This window comes from Andrographis paniculata, unplaced genomic scaffold (assembly GCF_009805555.1).
Source record: "Andrographis paniculata isolate CXL003 unplaced genomic scaffold, ASM980555v1 Contig60END, whole genome shotgun sequence".
In the NCBI taxonomy this organism is placed as follows: Eukaryota; Viridiplantae; Streptophyta; class Magnoliopsida; order Lamiales; family Acanthaceae; genus Andrographis; species Andrographis paniculata.
Window position 1 is genome coordinate 1,604,181 of NW_026137596.1, and position 19,797 is coordinate 1,623,977.

The 19,797-nt window shown below is 40.4% G+C and overlaps 6 protein-coding genes across 9 annotated transcripts; 2 read left to right on the top strand and 4 right to left on the bottom strand.

The window, feature by feature from the left end:
* Nucleotides 1-68: 68 nt before the first annotated feature.
* Nucleotides 69-3,764, bottom strand: LOC127260051 (GTP cyclohydrolase 1-like). 2 transcript variants are annotated; one of them, XR_007840624.1, is made up of 3 exons: nucleotides 3,174-3,764; nucleotides 1,358-2,560; nucleotides 69-528 (listed from the first exon to the last, which is right to left on the bottom strand). XR_007840624.1 is itself a non-coding variant. In XM_051287699.1 (2 exons), exons 1-2 carry the CDS (start codon nucleotides 3,364-3,366, stop codon nucleotides 1,416-1,418), a joined length of 1,338 nt encoding a protein of 445 aa, XP_051143656.1. In that variant the 5' UTR covers nucleotides 3,367-3,764; the 3' UTR covers nucleotides 1,011-1,415. The 2 variants fall into 2 exon arrangements, 1 of the variants encoding a protein (XP_051143656.1); XM_051287699.1 differs by lacking the exon at nucleotides 69-528 and having other exon boundaries at nucleotides 1,011-2,560.
* A 153-nt stretch (nucleotides 3,765-3,917) lies between these two features.
* On the bottom strand, nucleotides 3,918-6,510 carry LOC127260054 (chloroplast envelope quinone oxidoreductase homolog). The gene is made up of 4 exons (XM_051287702.1): nucleotides 6,298-6,510; nucleotides 5,856-5,994; nucleotides 4,834-4,925; nucleotides 3,918-4,751 (listed from the first exon to the last, which is right to left on the bottom strand). The coding sequence occupies exons 1-4, from the start codon at nucleotides 6,361-6,363 to the stop codon at nucleotides 4,047-4,049; spliced, it is 1,002 nt and encodes a 333-aa protein (XP_051143659.1). The 5' UTR covers nucleotides 6,364-6,510; the 3' UTR covers nucleotides 3,918-4,046.
* Nucleotides 6,511-6,669: 159 nt separating this feature from the next.
* LOC127260053 (pentatricopeptide repeat-containing protein At3g25210, mitochondrial) lies at nucleotides 6,670-8,447 on the top strand. Its single transcript, XM_051287701.1, has 2 exons — nucleotides 6,670-8,186; nucleotides 8,369-8,447. The coding sequence occupies exon 1, from the start codon at nucleotides 6,896-6,898 to the stop codon at nucleotides 8,021-8,023; it is 1,128 nt and encodes a 375-aa protein (XP_051143658.1). The 5' UTR covers nucleotides 6,670-6,895; the 3' UTR covers nucleotides 8,024-8,186; nucleotides 8,369-8,447.
* Nucleotides 8,448-8,466: 19 nt separating this feature from the next.
* On the bottom strand, nucleotides 8,467-10,396 carry LOC127259458 (receptor-like kinase TMK4). Its single transcript, XM_051286810.1, has 2 exons — nucleotides 9,232-10,396; nucleotides 8,467-9,143 (listed from the first exon to the last, which is right to left on the bottom strand). Exons 1-2 carry the CDS (start codon nucleotides 10,394-10,396, stop codon nucleotides 8,626-8,628), a joined length of 1,683 nt encoding a protein of 560 aa, XP_051142767.1. The 3' UTR covers nucleotides 8,467-8,625.
* Nucleotides 10,397-10,701: 305 nt separating this feature from the next.
* On the top strand, nucleotides 10,702-17,600 carry LOC127260047 (adenylyltransferase and sulfurtransferase MOCS3). 3 transcript variants are annotated; one of them, XR_007840618.1, is made up of 13 exons: nucleotides 10,702-11,573; nucleotides 11,995-12,384; nucleotides 12,528-12,583; nucleotides 13,074-13,138; nucleotides 13,213-13,287; nucleotides 13,398-13,476; nucleotides 13,780-13,818; nucleotides 13,922-14,030; nucleotides 14,206-14,324; nucleotides 14,541-14,657; nucleotides 14,769-15,185; nucleotides 15,898-16,059; nucleotides 16,576-17,600. XR_007840618.1 is itself a non-coding variant. In XM_051287692.1 (12 exons), the coding sequence occupies exons 1-11, from the start codon at nucleotides 10,715-10,717 to the stop codon at nucleotides 15,141-15,143; spliced, it is 2,283 nt and encodes a 760-aa protein (XP_051143649.1). In that variant the 5' UTR covers nucleotides 10,702-10,714; the 3' UTR covers nucleotides 15,144-15,185; nucleotides 16,576-17,600. The 3 variants fall into 3 exon arrangements, 1 of the variants encoding a protein (XP_051143649.1); XR_007840619.1 differs by having other exon boundaries at nucleotides 15,903-16,059; XM_051287692.1 differs by lacking the exon at nucleotides 15,898-16,059.
* LOC127260057 (uncharacterized) lies at nucleotides 16,457-17,471 on the bottom strand. The gene has a single exon (XM_051287705.1). The coding sequence runs from the start codon at nucleotides 17,469-17,471 to the stop codon at nucleotides 16,572-16,574; it is 900 nt and encodes a 299-aa protein (XP_051143662.1). The 3' UTR covers nucleotides 16,457-16,571.
* Nucleotides 17,601-19,797: the final 2,197 nt, after the last annotated feature.

The following is a 19,797-nucleotide window of genomic DNA, read 5'->3' on the forward strand; positions in this document are numbered from 1 at the left end:
TATTGGTGGTGTCACCTGTGATGGAATTTGTAATTTGTTGCGACTGTATTTTCAAAATTGGCGGCTGCATCAATGTTTTCTTTTTTTTTTTGTTGCTATTTTTATCTTATAACAAACGTAAAAGTACCGTACATATGATGCAATGACTGTTTAAATAGCCTTTTAGTATAAAATTACTATTTTACCTATATATATATAGTTACCGTTTTTTGGTGGTTGTGTTTATCGATAAATTTAACATATATTTTATAAAGAAGCATATGTTAATACACATTTAGTATATATTGATATTATATTATATAATTTTATGTAATATAATATATTGTAAATTTGTAATTTCAGTATAATAAACTGCACAGTACAATATATATAATTCATACTGTGTCTACCATGTTTATTTTATGATGAAATACTAATTATCTTAAAATAATATGTTGATTTTATCAAATCAACGTTACCATGGTTTTATTCCTCATCTACCGTGTAGGTTGATGTTGCCTTACCTACCACCCACCATCTTTGCTTTACCTGTCATATTTCCATCTATGTTAGTGTGCTAATTTCATTTAATAAAAAGACTAATGCAGGTGCGCTCTATTAATTTTGGTATTATTGAATTCTTTTTTAAAAAACACACACACACACAGCAGTAAATATATATATTTTTCAAATACTAATTTTTTTATTATTCTCAAAATTTTAAAATTAAAGAATCTCCAAAAGCTTATGTCAACCTCTTAAGTGGAGGACCAGAATTGCTTTAGGTCTGAAAAATTAAAAAATATATATATATACTTTCTCTACCAATAAAAGAAAATAGACAACGCAAGGCCCTATAATTGATTTGAGAGTATAGTTTGATTATGGACTAGATCCCAAAAAATTTCTATTTCTTTCTCTCACACGTTGAGAGATTTTTTCACGTAGAAATTATTGTCTAGGTCTCGCTTTCACTAATATTTTATAAGATAAAAATAAATACTTGATACAATACTTTTAATAAAAAATAATAATAATAATAATAATAATAATAATATTGATAATATTTAAATTTCCGAATCTGAATACGTAACAGCTTAACTGAACTCGATTAATTATTCCCAACACTACAAAACAGAACAGCACAGCACAACAAGAAGAAGAATGACAATACAGTCCGAAATCCCATCGGAATAAGAAGAGACAAGCAAGCATCGATCCCTAACAAAATCATTCATTAAAATTACTTATCATATATGTATCTATATAAATATTTATTACCCTATTTAAGCTTAGGCTTCAATCGACACCAAAATTCATGTAATCACGAAGAAAGAAAGAAAGAAGAAGAAAAAGAAAGAAGAGCAAGAAATGTTACCAGTTACAGAGACAGGTTTCAATCCCAGAGCTCTTGGAAAAATCAGTTCTTGTTCCCATCAATAGTCGAATTTCGAGTTGGGGATAATTTGCAAGAACTTAGCTCTATCCGTCGGATCAGAAGAAAATCGACCCAACACTGCGATGGTGGCCGTGCTACTTCCAAACTTCTCGATCCCACGAGAGATCATGCAAGTGTGGCTTGCTTCAACAACCACCATCACATCGTTGCCCAAGAACGACGAGACAGTCTCCGCAATCTGTCTCGTCAGCCTTTCTTGCATTTGTAGCTTGAAACCATAATAATGCACTATAGACTGTAGGATCGATTTCCCGGCTGGGGTGGAGCCGTTGTGGCCATAGTAACCGATGTGGACTACTCCATGGAAAGGGAGCAAATGGTGCTCACATTGGGACCAGAAGGATAAGCTCAGCTCGGAGCAAAGATGTGGGTTCGACCCGAAATCCTTGTTGGAGGAGGATAGAGAATCCCGGACGAACCCATTGAGCTTCAAGTCCAAGTTCGAGTTCTTAAAGTTCATCAACCACTTTACGAACCGTGCCGGAGTCTCTACAAGCTCTTTTCTCAAAGGTTCCTCACCGAGAGAGAATAGAATCGAAGTGACCGCGCCGAGCATTGCCGTGTCCATGAGGTCCATCCTGGAGAATTCCCGAGACGGGCACCAATGTTTCTTGTCCAAGGCATCTGCAGCTCGAAATCTCAGGAGATTGAGGAAATCGGTCCAGACACTTGATTTCTTGTCGTCGTCGAAAACTCCTGAGCCAGATTTCACATTCATCTTGACCAGACCGTTGTGGTTAGGGTCGAGGAGCGCAGACTCGGAATTAGGGAAATGAATGTGGGAGCATTGTAAGACGATGGCAACTCCAGCTGGTTTGATGGCTTGTTGCAAAGATGCACAGATCTCGTTTGCCAGTCGTTGTGGTTCTTGAAGACGTTTGGCAAATACATCGGCTACCCGAGAAAGCTTGCTAAGGCCAAGAACTCTTTGACAAGACGGGACATAGCCAATGTGACACTTCACCTGGAACGGAAGCAAGCAAGACTCACAGTATGAGAAGAGATCAAGATCTCGAACTACAACAAGCCCGCCGACACCATCATTATGACCGTTTGAGCTTTCCAAACCGGCTTCAGGAAATAGAGCGCTAGCTATAATGTCCTTCACCTTCTGCTTGTAGCCTGAAGATACATTAAACACGTAGATTTTGATTTCAAGGAAAAATATAGCATCGGACAAGAAAGGGAATGTACATCTCCTTGATCCAATGTACTCTACATATCAAACTTTCTTTGTAAACTAACGATCAAAGACTATCTAACAAAGATGTCATTAGCAGAGTAGCACAAAGCACGCTATAAAAGCACGGCGGAAGGATACAATAAAGGCATGATCTAATCAACTAGCCTAATCGCTGATGAAAATATCCATGAAAGGCCTTGCCTAAAAGTTAAGCCAGTAATACACCTCACTTTGTAATTATCATATTGAAGTTTTAAAATTTTCAAGACTACATGTGGTTAAGTCCTCTACTTCAAATATCCACAAAACAACCAAACAGATTCTATGAGCATGTCATGTAGTCTCTGTGTGTATATATACAGAAATCATGCATCTGAGGCTGATGTTTAACACTAATCTGTAACATTGTTTCAGCTCCAAGTAAAATAGACAATTCTAGCACAGAGAAAAGGAATCAAATCCACTTCCAGATCAGGAACACAACTCAAGATCCACTGCTATGCATATATCATAAGCAATTAACAGGGGATGACGGAGAAGAAAATGAATTACCTCGTGTGCCTTCCCTCAGCGCCTTGGCCACTCGCAGAGGAGTCTTCCTTAAACCTTCACGGTTGCAGTCTTCACCCAAACCCTCCAACAGCACTCTGACAGCTTCCTCAATCTCCCGAGTCTCTGCCCCACTCACGCCATTATTCCTGAGTTCCTCATCGTAATGACCTTCATCCAAAGAGCCCATTGACATCAAATCAGGGCTCTCCAGATCCAAATCCCACCGGTTATCTGTCCCGATGCCGATTTAGGGTTCCCAGATTGGGGAAACACGCCCCAGATTTAAACTAAATGCCCCACTCTCGTATTTCCCAAATTGAATAATCATTCCAAATATCCAACCATTGGTGCAGAATAGAACACCGCCCGAAACGAAATCGAACAAATCTCAAGATAATGAGAAGGGGCTGTGCGCCACTGAGAGTCTGAGTGAATAATTGATTGTTGCAGGAGATAAATATGGAAGGGTTCTTTAACGTGGGGTTGGCGTTGGTTGCCTTTGGGAATTTGTGTGTGAATATTTTATCGTTTTTCTTCATCCCACTGCGCGGTTGCGTCCAAAATTTTGTTATAGATTTGGCTCACCAGATTTGGGAATGAGTACTGGGCCCTGCCATAGTAAAAAAAGGTCCTGGAGTTCCTAACCCATGCGTTATCGCCGTTCGATGATGAATGAACGGCGTGGATTGACCCGGAGTTTCAAACACCAGGCAGCTACTGAAATAGATAGATTCCTTGTAGATGTAGTAGGTGAAAGATCCTTTTTCTTTTTCCAGAACCAAACATGGCTTAATTCATCATCGTATGTGGTTTTTTCCCAAAAGAAAAGCAGACAGACAAGAACAAGAGTAAATTCAAAGTCAAGTTCTATCTCTACTCCAACTGCTCAACAATGACCTTCCCAGTGGCATGGCCTTCCATGCTCTTAGCCCAAGCCTCCTCGGCTCGGCTCAAAGGAAACTTGGAGTCGATAATAACCTTGACCTTCCCTTCCTTAACCAATTCCACGAGGCATTCCAGGTTCTCCTTCTTCGGCCACATCAGCAATGGCACCAGCTGTTTCTTCGAAAGAGTCAGTTTCTTCACAGCATACGTCCACATGGAGCTCGGCCCGGGAGTGATATCGATCACCTTCCCGCTGGGGCTGAGATTTGGCTCGAAGACAGACCACGCCATTGCAGGGCCACAATGGACCACTGCATCGTATTTCTTGCCAGAGGGGCTCTTCAGAGCAGCTCCTTCAGGGGTCTTGTAGTCCAGGACCTCGTCGGCTCCCAGGCTTTTGATCAAGTCGAGGTTACGTGCGCCGCAGGTGGCGGTGACATGCGCGTTTCCTAGCTTTGCCAGCTGGACAGCGAAGTGGCCAACGCCGCCTGATGCGGCTGTGATGAGGATGTTTTTCTGTGGGTCGGAGTTGCTGGCGCCGTTGAGGGTAAGGCCGACGGACTTGGTTATGGCCTGGAGAGCTGTGAGGCAGGCAACGGGGAGGGATGCACCGTCGGCTGCAGATACCTCGGATGGCCGTGCCGCAGTTAAGCTTTCCTTGGCAATGGCGTATTCGGCCAAACCACCACCTGCCTGTTTTGGTTGAGGTGTGTAGTAAAGAGAAATACATGTAGGAATAAATGGAGGAATCGGATAACGTAGTAAAAGAACTCACAAAATGGCTCAGGATGGAGACAATTTTGTCACCAGATTTAAAGTTCTTGACTTCTGATCCAACCTCCACAACCTCCCCAGCTATGTCAGTTGCTGCTCCAGAAAAAAATGAGAGAAGTGCGTGAATGAAAATGGATAAAGAAGTTGTAATGAATACAAGCCTGAATCCATTGAAGACACAAAGGAAGCAAAGCCAAATTCTAAAACTCCATTAATTAGCAATAGGAAATTGTAAAAACAAGAATCTCCATTGAAAACAGACCTTTCAAACAACAACAGTGAGTTCTTCATAATTGTTCCGGTTTCAAAATTGCCAATTTCAACTGAATGCTCTAAACTTACCTGCTTTGTGGGCACATAGAACATCTGAAACAACATCGGGTGCAACATGTTTTTCTTTGTAATATCATAGGTGTGTCCTACAATCTAGCATCAACTACTTCACAGTGATCTCCATGAGAGCCACTGGACAACAAACTCCTATTTCCCAGCACGTATTAAGTGAATTAAGCTTAAAGGGGTACGCAACATACATGCCTTTAGTATTGGATCTTGAGCTAAAAAGTTAAAAAGTTCTAGTGGATGCGTGCATCACGCTTACGATTAAATCAATCTACTCATTGAATACTACACTGATATTTGATTAGGATATAGGCGTGGCGTGAAATTGGTTTCGAAACGCAACATTATTTCCACTACTAGTGGTTGTCCATCAATGAAAAACTCTTTCATTCTTATAACACATATCTATTGATGAGGTTGGTAAAATGTTGCATTTCTCCGGTCATATCAAGATTTTGAAACTCTAATAACTTAAATCATCATTGGTTACACTAACTTCTATTAACATTGGATTCTTATCTAGATATATATCTGAGCAATCTCTCTCAAAAACAGTAATTTTCCACTCAGGAGCAATGCCAAATATCCTGCTGAGCCACTTCACAACCATTAAAAATTGTAAAGATGTAATTGCAAAAATTACTGCTGAAAACAACTTTTAATGACCGGCACTAAGCTTACCAGGAATGTAAGGGAATTTTTTGGGAAAAAGAGGGATCATTCGTTTCTGAATTTTCCAATCTACTGGATTCAAGCTTGTAGCTTCCACTTTTATCAGCATTTCACCCTTAGCAGGAGTAGGAACTCGAACTTCAACATGCTGCAAATGAGAAATTTGAGGGGGTAAAACAAAAACTATCGATTACTTCTCACGCAAGTATGTCAAATCTGAAAATAGCCAAAATCCATTCTTTCTTAATTGTGATTCGAAAACCAAAATTTAGAAACTGCGATACAACACATACACAACAAGCTCAAAAAAACATATGACGATGAACTAAGATGTCTGCAAAGAAAAATAAGATCGTACACAATCTCAACATTTCTCAACAGATTATCCAATCAAAACTTCATAGAATATTCAACGAATCAAGCAGAAGAAACTCCAGGAACCGAAATTTACCTTCAAGGCGTCGACGCCGCCTCCATAACTCGTGTACTGCACCGCCTTCATTTGCTTCGCCTCCATACTCAACACACGAACCGCCTTGATTTCAAAGATTACGAGAACTTCGTCGATAACAAGAAATCACAGAAAAATTTCGGATTCCGTTTCGGTCGGTCTGGAGCAGATGAGAATTGAGATTCCACATTTTTATGGGAACTTTTTAAATGCCAACGCCGGGTGTATCTTGTCAAATTACAAATGTAGCCTCCTCTGCCTCTGGGATGTTGTTACCCACAGAAATTCCCAGGGTACGTAAATCCATCCGCACCGTTCATTGGTGTGAGGTCTGCAAATCAACGATGTGGATTATTCTAGTGTACCAATCGCTACTGTCGTCAATTTCTGCGGTAGGGTACGCTAACGAGTAATGATTGTTATCATTAATTATAAATTTTAAATTAAAATATCTATAAAAATTACAATTAGTTTCATTAAAATAATTGAAAATTATTTTTAAAATTTTAGGCTAATTTTGTTGGGCCCAAACTAAAGCCCAATAAATTCCAAGAATCTGTAACAAACAGCCGTCGTGCTCCGCCATCCGCCGCCTCCAATGGCTGCACGACTCTCACCTCGAACCATCGGAACCTTTCTCCGCCGCCACCTCACCACTACAAGCATTCTTCAACACAGGTCTACTCCGCCGCTCTCATCCGATCCGACTCCTCCGCCGCCGCCCGAACTCCCAAAGCCTCGCACGCGAACTCCGCTCGAAAAACAATTCGAGACATGGATCGAAAACCTAAAGCCCGGCTTCACTCAATCCGACGTCGACGAAGCCCTCCGGTCTCAATCCGATCCCGACCTCGCCCTCGACATCTTCCGGTGGACGGCTCAGCAGCGAAATTACAAGCACGACAGTGTTACCTACCTCACGATGATCGAGATTTCGGTTACTGGTAAGCGTTACCGTGCGGCAGAGACTTTAATAGAAGAAGTCCTGGCCGGCGCCTGCCCCGCCGATCTTCCGCTGTACAACGCGATGATCAAATTCTGCTGCGGCCGTAAGTTCTTATTCAATCGCGCCTTTGATATTTATAAGAAGATGTTGAAATCCGAGGGTGCAAAACCTAATTTGGAAACGTACGCATTGCTTCTGAATTCACTGTTGAGGAAATTCAATAGAGTAAATGTCTGCTATGTATACATGCATCCTGTTAGATCACTAGCTAAGCAAATGAAGGCAGCAGGTGTAATTCCAGACACATTTGTGCTGAACATGATCCTCAAAGCTTATTCCAAATGCCTCGAAATGGACGAGGCGATTCGTGTGTTTCGTGAGATGGGATTATACAGTTGCGAGCCGAATTCGTATACCTACAGCTATTTGATGAGAGGATTGTGCGAGAAGGGAAGAGTGAATCAAGGATTGGCTTTCTACAAAGAGATGAGGAGCAAAGGCTTGGTGCCAAAGAGTAGTACTTATATGATCTTGGTCTGCAGTTTGGCTATGGAGAGGAGGTTCGAGGAAGCAAATGAAATCGTATTCGACATGTTGGGGAATTCGGTGACCCCTGATTTGTTGACATACAAGACATTATTGGAAGAACTTTGTAGGGACGGGAGGGGAAATGATGCATTCGAAATTCTCGAAGAATTCAGGAAGCGTGATACATTTATGAATGAGAAGACATACAGCACGTTGTTGAATACACTGCATTTCCTGAGCCGGGATAGCTAGCTGTTACGATGTTTGACATGGCATTGATACAAGATATTTGAGAAAACACCTCTGTAAAGATTTGCTGATTCGGGAGTGCTGTATGAAGAGGTCGAATTGAAATTTGATTGAGCCCGTGACCAAAGTTATATTTCACCAAGTTGGAGGGATCACTCTGCTCTATGTAAGTATTGATGAATAGTTTTCTAGATTCTGTTCTTAATACACTGTTGATCTTTCTAATTATGCTTTGGATTATTGAGAGATCACAGCTCGAAAATGCAGTTCTTTGCCCTTGATCTTGTTTTTATTCTCTTCTGGTTAAGTTTCGGTAGTGTTGTTTTGAAATAGCTATTTACCATGCAGAACTTCGTTTATCGTTTACATCTGTAAGTCATCTTCTTCATCAGCCGATGATCTTTACACGCCTGAGTACTTAGAATTACAGTGGAATCTCAAAAAGGTTTCTCTGATACATTTTTTCTACAAAACATTTGTTCATGTTTAACATTATTGATCAGTAGAGTTTTCCATATCGATTGATTGATCAATCGATAACTGTATTCAATTTGTTCGCCTTTTTCCTCATGCATTGTCTCCTGTCAATGGTTGTCGAAAAAGCTCTAGAATTTGTGAGACTTGATGTTCGTGGCAGTGGTGTCGGACGTTGTTGTGGCATGATTAGTTGTATCTCCCGTGAAGAACCCCGTGGACAGCGTCGAAGAGTCGCCCTCGCTGGCTTTCCATTTCTGCAAGGCCTGTGGAAGGCTCATGTGGATGTCGATGTCGAAGCTGTCCATGCGCTCCGGGCTCGGCTTCCAAATATCCACCAGAGACGACAGCATGTTTACGGAGTGGCTCATGTCAGGGCGCTGGTTGGCCTCCCTTGCGGTGCAGTACCCGGCGAGCTCAACCACTTTCCAGATGTTTTGGAACATCTCAGCATCCATTTCTTCGAGGAGGACGGGGTCCATAGCATCCCGAACAGCGTCCTTATCCTGGAGAAGGCTACGGAACCACGTGACTAGGTGGATCTGCTCGTCCGGCAACGATCCGTCAAGCGCCTTCCTTCCGGTGATCAACTCCATGAGGACCACCCCAAAGGCATACACGTCGACCTTCGTGGTAACTCTTCCGGTCGCTGTTTAAATTAATCGATTAGCTATGTTTAGAGATTAATTATAGCAGTGTTCTCGATCTTAATCTTGTAGAAGCTAATGCAGTCATACCGGCGTATTCGGGAGCAAGATAGCCGAAGGTTCCTGCTAACTTCGTCTCGATGGAATAGTTCCCATCAGGGGCAGATCGGACCAGGCCGAAATCGGAGACCTTAGCCCTCAGATCATCTCCGAGAAGGATGTTCGACGGTTTCAAGTCCCGGTGGATGAAGCTCTGCTGTGCCATGCTGTGCAGATACTCGATCCCACGGGCAACATCCAGTGCGATCATTACTCGCTGGTTCCACGACAACGGCGGGACTCCCATCTCCTTCCATTGGAACAGATGCTGTCCTAAACACCCTTGCGGCATGTACTCGTAAACCAAGAGCCTCTCGCAGCTCGTGTTGCAGAACCCGTGGAGGGCGACGAGATGCCGATGCCTCACCTTCGTCAGCACCTCGATCTCCGCCTTGAACTCGGTGAGCCCCTTGTCGCCCATCATCGAAGACTCCATTCTCTTGACTGCGATTGTCATCCCGTCGTGGAGCTGTCCTCTGTACACGACGCCGAACCCTCCCCTGCCTAACACATTTTCCTCTTTGAAATTTTCTGTAGCTTCCCGAAGGACCTCGAATGGAATGGTGATGTTCGCCCCCTCGTATCCGGTGCTGCTCCCGGCTGGAGATTGATTGTAATTACTGTTATAAGCACTCGGATTATCCTTCAACGGATCAATGTTGACGACCGTGTCGCTGTTTCTCCCGTTGCCTCCTTTGTTGAACAGCTTGTAGCTATTTGTCTTCTTATACAGGCGGCGTTTGTACACAACGAACCCCCCGGCAGCAATGGCGGCGAGAAAGACAGTGACAAAGACAACAATCACAACTGTCGAGACAGACGAATCTCCTCCATCGAGCTCCTTACCGATAAATGGATTCCCTGAGGTCTTCACCGTCACAGAAGAGGCGAATTCGGGGACCTTGCCGGAGAGGTTGTTGTTGGAGACGTCGAGGGTCTCGAGATGCTTCAAGGACGTGAGGGAGGCGGGGATTCTTCCAGTGAGCTTGTTATCATTCAGCAACAACTGTTTGAGATTGGTTAGCTTCGAAAATGAAGGCGAAATCGAACCCATCCAGCCCTGCTTCCCGAAATTGACGATGATCACATTTCCCTGCTCGCAGGTAACGAACTGCCAATTCTGGCAGGCGTTGTTCCCTTCCCATGACTGCGCCATCATCATCGGATAATCCAATGTGCTGACGGATTCGAGCAGCGCGGTGACCTGCGGATCACAGGGCCCGGGCGAGGGGAGGCAGAAGTTGTTGGTGGTTCCGAGGTTGACATCGACGCCTGATTTGAACACGGGGATGGGGCCCTGGAATCTGTTGTTCTGCACGGCAATGGACTGCAGCTTGGGGAGGGCGAAGATGGAATTGGGGATGATTCCGGTGAGGGCGTTGTCGCGGAGCTGGACATCATAAAGCTCGGTGCAGGCGGAGAGGTCGGGAATGGGGCCGGAGAATTGATTGGCGTGGAGCCAAACCTGGGTGAGATGCTTCATTTTGGCGAGGACGTCGAGGCGGCCGGACATGCCGGAGGCCTGATTGTTGAGCCAGAGGGTCTGAATCCCGGATTTGGCCATGGACCAGGGGAGCCAGCCGGTGATGTTGTTGTAGGACAATCGAAGGATCTGGAAGCCAGGGAGGGAGGCGAAGATGTCGGGGATCTGGCCGTAGACGTTGGAGCGGCGGGCGGTGAAGCTTTTGAGGGAGGTGGAGTCCTTGAGGGAGGCGGGGATGGACCAGGGGGCGAGGCGGGTGTTGTTGCTGATGCTGACGGTCTGGAGGCTGGTGAGGCCGGAGAGGAAGCCGTGGGGGACGGACTCGAAGCCGTTGTCGTCGAGGTAGACTTCCTCGAGGGATTTGAGGCCAGAGAGGTTGGGGACGGGGCCGGAGAGGAGGTTCTTCTGGAGGCTGAGGGAGCGGAGATTCGAGAGGCGGCTGATTTCGGGGGCAATGGTGCCGGAGAGGGACTGGGCGGAGATGTCGATGGAGCTGACGCGGTTGGAGGTGTCGCAGCTCACACCCTGCCAGTCGCAGTAGCCAGCGCCGGTCCAGGAGGATGGGGCCGGGGTCAGGGACTGAGCGAGCTTGGACATGGCTTCACCGTCGGGGGCCGCGGAGGAGGCCGAGGCGGCAGCGAGGAGGAGGAGGAGGAGGAGGAGGAGGGGAATTGGGGGTGTTGGCCTCCATCGGAGCATGGTGGGCGGTGGTGGCCGGGGCGGGGACTCTCTTCCGATCCCTCCTGTGGCATGTACCGAAGAGAGAGAGAGAGGGAAGGGTGGAGAGAGAGTGGAAAAATAATAGGAGGAGGGAGAATGCTGAGGAGTAGGAAGAATGGTCGGGACGACGGTTAGTTGTTACTGGTTTGTTAGTTTATTTCCAATTTTTAATTTTGTTTTTAATTTGTGTTTTCTTGGTGCATGATTTTACCGAAATTATATATATGTATATTTACTAATGAAATGAAAGCTGTATGTCATATTACAAAATAAATAGCTCTAAGTATTAAAATACTGTACTACTGTGTGTAATATTTTCTCTTTGTTTTTTTGTTAATGTAATAATATATCAAACTAACGTACCGAAAGTCCGATGTAGCGATACAATGCATGAGATAGGTGCGGATGTAAACCCTTACCTTAATTAATAGTATTTTAAAATAAAATAATTGGTATAATTTAAACAATAATTGAATAGTATATCTTCGTATGTTTGCATATAGTATATGATTAATTAATTGTTTGTTTCAAATGAAAAACCCTATTCATAGTTAACTGCTCAGTGAGTCGGCGCCCTCGGTGCTCGGCCATGGATTCGAACGGAGGGGTGGAAACGCCGACGGACATCCGCCGAGAAATAGCTTCACTAGAGCAGGCCAAGGCGAAAATCGAGAATCGTATATCAGAGCTGCAAGCTAAGCTCGGCAGTTGTAGCTCGGAAAACAGCGGCGTGGAGATCAATTCATGTGCTCTGCCGCCCGTGGAAAGTAATATCGATGGTCAATTGTCGCCCGATATGATACACAGATACAGTCGCCATCTGCTGCTCCCTTCATTTGGGGTTGAAGCGCAGGCAAATTTGTTGAAGTCCTCCGTGTTAGTTATTGGCGCCGGCGGCTTGGGTTCACCTGCTCTGCTTTACCTTGCAGCATGCGGTGTTGGTGCGTGTAGATAATTTAAGAGTATTGGAGAGCCTACACACTTGTTTCTGAAAACCCTAATTGATTCTAAATCCTACCTTTGATTCTCTATTTTTGGGGATTGGATAACTATTAATGACAATTTTCTGCATCTTTTTCCCCAGGACGACTGGGCATCGTTGATCATGATGTGGTGGAGCTTAATAATCTACACAGACAGGTAAAACGGGAAACATAAAACTGAGATTCCTAGTCTTTATTTTGCTTCTTGTTTGGATGCATTTTGCAAGTTCTTCCAATGTGAGCAGTAGTTTGTGTGTTTTTGTTGATTTGAATAACAAGGAAAAATGGAATTTATTTTGAGATATATCTTTAATTTGATATGAAGTATATCATGGAATGATTGGATGATGTGATTTGAGTGTTACCACATATATGATGATTTTAGAGTGTATGATAACTGATAAGTAATTTGTGAGTAGAATGAATTTGAGTATACGGTAAATACTGAATGATTATTAAATTTTAATATTTCATACTTATTCTCAAAAAAAAGATAGTGTAGATATCCAACCTCAAAATAATTTGAGTTCATGTCAGTGATAACAAGGCAAGGCTCTGTATGGTAACACATGAATGAACTATGTGATATTAATCCTTGTAAGACATTATCGTGTATATGCTGACGATTCTTGTTATTTTCCCCCTAGATAATTCATACTGAATCATATATTGGAAGATCGAAAGTAGAGTCTGCTGCTGCTGCATGTCGCGCGTATGCCATTCTATCAACTAGATGCTTGCTTTACCACTTATGTAACTGAACAGAAATTTTATTGTCTTTTCCAGGATTAACTCTTCTGTACAAATCGAAGAGCACAAGGAAGCATTCCGAACATCAAATGCCTTAGAGATTATGAGAAAGTATGATTTTTCTCTCTTTATCTATTCCTACTATATTATATCATAGTTGTAGTCGGTAGTCGATGGCAGATTGCATCTAACATTATATGGCCTCTTTTCATTCGTTGCAGGTATGATATTGTTGTTGATGCAACTGACAATGTACCTAGTCGTTACATGATTAGCGATTGCTGTGTTGTATTGGGAAAGGTGAAAGGCTCTTTGGCTTACGCTTTTTGGACAGTGAATAAATTTTATACTAGAATTGATATAAATACTCGGATAAATTTCTACTCAACTTCTTGAGCTGCTTCACATGTTGCATCAAATTCAGATAAGAGCAATAGATATATATATATATATATAGAAACCTTAATTCTGCATTTGATTGTGACCTACATTCTTTGTAAAACTTGCAGACATCCTTGATACATTTTCGTGATACTATATATGATCTTGTTGATTTGCTGTTAACTTTGTTTCTCCTGACCATCTATTTATCGATGCTTGTAGCCTCTTATATCTGGAGCTGCACTCGGGCTAGAAGGACAGGTGAGCTTTTTAGCAACACATTACCATTTGGTTTTCTTCAACCTAATGCTTACTATACCTGATCAACTATCCTATATGATCTGATCTACTTTTGTTAATGCAGCTTACTGTTTACAATTACAATGGCGGCCCATGCTATCGGTGCCTATTTCCTGTTCCTCCTCCCACAACAGCTTGCCAGAGATGTGCAGATAGTGGAGTTCTTGGAGTAGGTATTGAAAAATCAATTGTTATTTTGACCAACTGGGAATCATTTCGAAAAATATAGATGTTTACGACGTTGTTGCTAGTGTAATGGAACTGGCTGCTGCTAATATTCTTGTGTTTTTTATATTTGGAATGATTGCAAAAATTAAATGCAGTAACTTTCCTTGACACGAAATGCAGTTCCGGGGATTATTGGGTGCCTTCAGGCACTGGAGGCCATAAAAGTTGCAGCGGCAGTTGGTGAACCTCTTTCAGGAAGGATGCTTCTCTTCGATTCACTTTCTGCTCGAACTCGTGTTGTATGTATTGTCTTATTTCTCCCTGTTAATGTCAAATATGTTGTTTCTATTATAATTAACACTTGAAACATCCGTTGTAATAAAAAATGATTCGGATCCCGCAGAAACAATAGCTGCTGGTTTAACTAATGTTTGCTTTTATAGCTTCTACATTCCTTAAATTTCGATTCTTGAAATAATGTCTAACATTTTCTTGAACTTTCCTCTTGGTTACAGGTCAAATTACGAGGGAGGTCATTACAATGTGAGGCCTGTGGAGAAAATGCAACATTAAATGAAGTAAAGTTCCGTCATTTCGACTACGAAAATTTCACTCAATACCCTCTATCCACGGTGCGAACCCTTTTAGTTTATTGTTCTTGTTTTTTCTTATACATTTAAATTTCTATAACCTTCAATTATGATCGAACAAATGCTCATCACAAGCTTTCGAAACCATGGCAGTCCCCCTTAAAGTTAAACCTGCTTCCGGATGAAGCCAGAATAACAAGCATGGAGTACAACGACAGAAAAATGGAAGGCGAGTCACATGTATTGCTAGACGTGAGACCAGAACATCACTACAAGATTGTCTCCCTCCCGAACTCCTTGAACATTCCGCTAACGGATTTGGAGAAAAGGCTTCCCGAAATAGCCACAGCCTTGGCGCGAGGTAATGGAAGCGATGATCCGTCTTTGTATGTTGTGTGTAGACGCGGAAATGATTCGCAGATTGCCGTCGAATGCCTCCGTAAGATGGGGTATCCCTCGGCTAAGGATATTGTTGGAGGGCTCGAGTCGTGGGCGAACGACGTCGATGGAAACTTCCCAATCTACTAATGCCTGGGAGTGGAGGGGAGAGGAGGGCTACTTTGTTGAATGGTACGTCCTATTTAGTTTCTTGCATGAGTCTCCATTGGTGTGTTTTTAGACCATGCTCTATTTCCTGTCTGTCTGTGTTGTTGAATCATTATCGCATTGATTTTTATTATTGTTAGATTTTTCAGTGAATGAAGCTTAACATTTCTAAATTATAAGAAGGTTTTTACTCATATAACATTGCAGTTCTTATTTTTAAATATACTATGATATACTATTATCATAATTCGTACTCCCTTCTGTCCTATTTGAATAGTTTATTTTCATTTATAGTTTGTGTTTAACTCAATTACCAATGTATCCATGTTTTTTTCATTGTTTTCTCGAAGATCATTCTACATTTTTTAGATATAAACCTAAATGTACATTAGATTTTTTATTTTTTTTTATATCATGAGTTTTCAAACATGATGCATAAACTTTGGACATTATCCCAAATTTGTTAAACTTTCCAACACATTACACATGTATTGATGTGATCTTTGTGTGTTAACTTTTAGAATAACTTAGATAGTATTTAAAAATATTATTATGTGTACACCTCATATTTAATTAAAAAATAAATAATCTTGTAGTCATTATATGTCATTTATGATATGATAGCTTAGTTGATGAGACCTCACCATCACCATGAATATAATAAGCATTTATGATTTCCATCCTACATTTTTTGAGATATAAATAAATAAATATTAGTAATTGTTAATCTTATCAGTTCAGGATCATATTTCGCGTGATAATTTTGTGGCCCATCACTACCCCGTACCCAATGCTGGGAGTCATCGTAGCCGTTAGATCATTCCTCGTTCCATCGACGGTCTCCAATTTGCGCACGTGGAGATCGCTAACCTGCGCAGTCATATGATAAACACACGGCGTACGTTTGCCGCGTACTTTACCGTAATGTATAAAATATTAAAATTAAATTTTAGTGCATGCAGATACGAAAGGTACATTTGTTTGTGTTTTGAAGTAGTCTATGACTATATCCTAATTTCTCCACTAAATAGTATTCCAATAATTAACAATAAATTATATTAAAAAATATATACTCATTCTGTCTATTAGTAAATCCTACTCCTATTTATCATTTTACTTTATTTAAATAAAAAAAAAGAAAATTATTTTTTAAATAAAAGAAACTTTCAATTAAATATTAGTAAAATTTTCTTACTTTTACTTTTACATATATATATATGCATATAGTATTAATTTACTTTAATTGCAAAAAATCAAATGGAAAATTAATGAGTATTTTAAACAAACACACTCAATGATAGTAAAGCAAAATTAGTACTCCGTATTTTTTAAAAAAAAAGTAAAGGTAATTGTATTTATTTTATTTTTATTTTGTTAATTTATTATAATATAATATCACAATCATCTTATTCAGGCAGCGGCGGGAAAGAATAAACGGTCGCCGTCGACGGCCGGAGGGAAACCGACGACGCGACATTTAAAGCTGTAGCTCGTCTTCTCAGGCGAAGGAGATGAAAATGAAGCCGGAAATAGGTTCGTCGTGCGGCGGTACGGTCCGAACCACTTGTTCTGCATGAAGCGGTGCTTCCGCCACGGCGGCAGGTGGAGGCCGCTGCTCTTCAACGACCGCCTCGCCGAGTCGCTAGCTAATTTCAAAATCTGCTTCAAATCGTCGCTCGCTCCGACGAAGATTCTCGGTAAGTGCTGCAGCAGACACTCGTACGAATTCGTCGGCCTCGCGATCTCAAACTCCGCCGCGAAATCTAAATCGATGAAATACCTTGCGGAATATTCCGTCCGAACAACATCAATGAATTCGTGCTCGCCGGCGGCGAGTCCGCCGCAGCTCTGCCACTTCGTCTTACAAATCGCTGCATTCCAACCGCAATTCCTAAGGTACGCCATTACATTTCTTCTCATAATCTGTTCATTCGATTTCAAGCACGAAAACACCTGCACAGCTCTCAAAACGCAATCCCTAACCTGTTTTTTAAACACATCTCCTTCATCCAACAGAATCCGTTCAATCAAATCAACATTCACACAATTCAACTCGCAAATCGACGGATCGCGCTCGCAATCCGACTCGCCTATCTCCGGTGTCTCATCTCCTGCCTCCTCCACTCCGAATCCGAAGAAAGGATCCGAAAGGCTAGAGGATGCATCAAAGTCATCGTCCGCCTGTCCGCTGTGTTCGCTCCCGCTGCTGAAGACGTCCGATCCACACCGATCTAAACCGACAATCCTCGCCCTCGCCTCATCGTCCAACAGGTCAGTTGCTCTCTTCGTCCTCACAAATCCAGAAATCATTATTATTTTTTCCCTCCGCTTTTTCCAGTAAGTATCTCAGATCAAAATTCATTCATTATAAGCGCGCCTAAACTTCCCTGGATTCGCTGAGTCGAAGAATTCTCCAACGAATATTCCATAGAAACTCCACCTGTCGAAAAAACGAAATCACCATAGAAAAGCATAAACTGATTCATAATTTGATAGAGAAACTCAAAAAAAACTTAGTGGAGAAGGATATGCTGCGAGTGGATACCGGTAGAAGAGAGACTGCCATTTTTATATAAGAGTGGGGCAGAATAAAGCATATCCGATGGATTATTCTGGCCACAATGCATGCTCTGGTTACGTGGAAGTTGACCACTGGCCACGCGCTTCCACGCGCCTCCGCATGATGGCGGAGTTGTTATCCGCCGAAAATTCATTAGTCACTTTATTAGGTTTTAGGCCCACCCAACCTCAAAAAAATATTCCTTCATCACTCCTTTCTTCTTATAAACATTTTACACATAGCAAATAATAATAATAATAATAATTTAATATATATATATTTATGCTAAAAAGTTTTTTAAAATATTTGAAAAATAGAAAAGTTACAAAAACAATTGTTATCCATGTGTGTCATTTATTTAAAGGAACCTGAACAATAATCAATAGCGTACAAAAAAGTATGGATATGTTTCTTGATATATACATATTTTAAAAGAAAATTATAGGCTTTTGTTTATTAATTTATTTTCCATAAATGCCAGCTGTTGTCATTTTAATTATATTTATTTGAAAGTCATATTAAGAACATTTTTGTGGTTAGATATGTTTGGGAGAGTTTTTAAATAGTACAAATTTTAATAAAAATAAATATTTGATATGGAATAAATACATGTTAAATGTGTTTTTTTTTTTTTTTTTAAGAAATACTTTGATTTAATATTTTGAATAAAAGTTATTATTTGTTTTACTTATTTTGAATAATATACTTTTGATATTTACTGCTCTGTTTATATAAATACATTTAAAAAAATAAAATAAAATGTACTATTAGTTTGCAGTAACATTTATTTGAAAAAAAAAATATTATACCAAATATATTTTTTTACAAAATATTAGATCATATATAATTTTTTTATTATTCTCAAAGTTGTAACGTGTGAAGAGTGTTTTGACGACTTAGGTAATCATAGCCTTCAATATGTTTTGTCGAATTTTCAATATTTAACGAAATGGTGCATGTGACAAGTATGTGTGTACCAACATTGATCTTTTGGAGTTGAGTTACTTGTCAACATTAAATTTTTTTTTTTTTTAATGACGTTAAAATTCATAGACTGTAAAGTAGACTGGTAAGATAAGTCATAAGGAACCATATATGAAAATAAATAAATAAATAAATAAATCTTAACCGGTTAATTTGTAGACGGTGAATTTGGAATTGGAGTTAGTGGGACCAACACGGGCGTGTCGGATTGGCTCATTGGCTCTTGGTGTGATTTAAAGGTGGAATGCATTATTGGAAGAGAGCGGAGTATTAAATGAGATCGCAATTTATACAGTCTAGTTACGTATTTTTAAACGTGGGAATTAAATAGTAATAAAATATTGACTTGAGAAAAAAAAAAAAAAAAAAAACCAATCAAACCCTATTTAGTTTACTTTATAAATTACTTAGTACAATTTAATGGAGTAGTATAATTTTAATATCTTTCATAAACTTTGTATTAATTTATGCCCTAGTACGACTACCACCGAATTCTTGTATAACTTTAGGACCTCATCCAAAAAAATTGGGACTAATGTCACGCGATTTCTTATAAGCTCTTCTTACGCTACATTCATTGAATCTAGTCTCATGTTAGGGGGATTATTTATTGAATCTAGACACATTTCAACTCTTCCTTTTTCTTTTCTTATTTTTTATTATTTCACCCTATTTTCTTTTATAAAAAATACATATATTATTATTCCAAAATACTCTCTCCGTCCTGGATAATTTGATACAGGAATTTAGGAAAGGTATATAATTAGTAAATAATTTAAAATGTATTAGTGAAAATAATTATCGTATAATAAAAATAATTATAAATTAAGATTAAAATAATTGATTAGTATAATTAAAATTAAAAAAAATTAAATTTTTAAAAATAAGATTAAAGTGTATAATTATTTTTCAAAAAAAGAAAGTGACAAAATAAGTGGAACGGATGAAAATGGAAATGTGGACATGAGAAGGGGACGGAGGGAGTATCATATTAAATCACTAATTAAGTTTAAAATAAATATACAAATCAAACATAAGTAGTTTGATTTTTTGTTTTAATTTAAATAATGGCTTAAGTAAAATATAATGTAA

What these genes read in the sequence shown, in the direction of transcription:
- LOC127260051 (XM_051287699.1), bottom strand. Translation starts at nt 3,366, where the DNA reads ATGTCAATGGGCTCTTTGGATGAAGGTCATTACGATGAGGAACTCAGG. An exon ending in GCTGAGGGAAGGCACACGAG is followed by an intron (nt 2,561 to 3,173) that starts GTAATTCATTTT and finishes ATGTATCTTCAG; the next exon opens with GCTACAAGCAGAAGGTGAAG.
- LOC127260057 (XM_051287705.1), bottom strand. Translation starts at nt 17,471, where the DNA reads ATGATTTCTGGATTTGTGAGGACGAAGAGAGCAACTGACCTGTTGGAC.
- LOC127260053 (XM_051287701.1), top strand. Translation starts at nt 6,896, where the DNA reads ATGGCTGCACGACTCTCACCTCGAACCATCGGAACCTTTCTCCGCCGC.
- LOC127260047 (XM_051287692.1), top strand. Translation starts at nt 10,715, where the DNA reads ATGCTTCATTTTGGCGAGGACGTCGAGGCGGCCGGACATGCCGGAGGC. An exon ending in GCCTTAGAGATTATGAGAAA is followed by an intron (nt 13,288 to 13,397) that starts GTATGATTTTTC and finishes CATTCGTTGCAG; the next exon opens with GTATGATATTGTTGTTGATG. An exon ending in CTCAATACCCTCTATCCACG is followed by an intron (nt 14,658 to 14,768) that starts GTGCGAACCCTT and finishes AAACCATGGCAG; the next exon opens with TCCCCCTTAAAGTTAAACCT.
- LOC127260054 (XM_051287702.1), bottom strand. Translation starts at nt 6,363, where the DNA reads ATGGAGGCGAAGCAAATGAAGGCGGTGCAGTACACGAGTTATGGAGGC. An exon ending in GCGGCGTCGACGCCTTGAAG is followed by an intron (nt 5,995 to 6,297) that starts GTAAATTTCGGT and finishes TCTCATTTGCAG; the next exon opens with CATGTTGAAGTTCGAGTTCC. An exon ending in TCTCCATCCTGAGCCATTTT is followed by an intron (nt 4,752 to 4,833) that starts GTGAGTTCTTTT and finishes CAACCAAAACAG; the next exon opens with GCAGGTGGTGGTTTGGCCGA.
- LOC127259458 (XM_051286810.1), bottom strand. Translation starts at nt 10,396, where the DNA reads ATGGCGCAGTCATGGGAAGGGAACAACGCCTGCCAGAATTGGCAGTTC. An exon ending in TCTTGCTCCCGAATACGCCG is followed by an intron (nt 9,144 to 9,231) that starts GTATGACTGCAT and finishes TAATTTAAACAG; the next exon opens with CGACCGGAAGAGTTACCACG.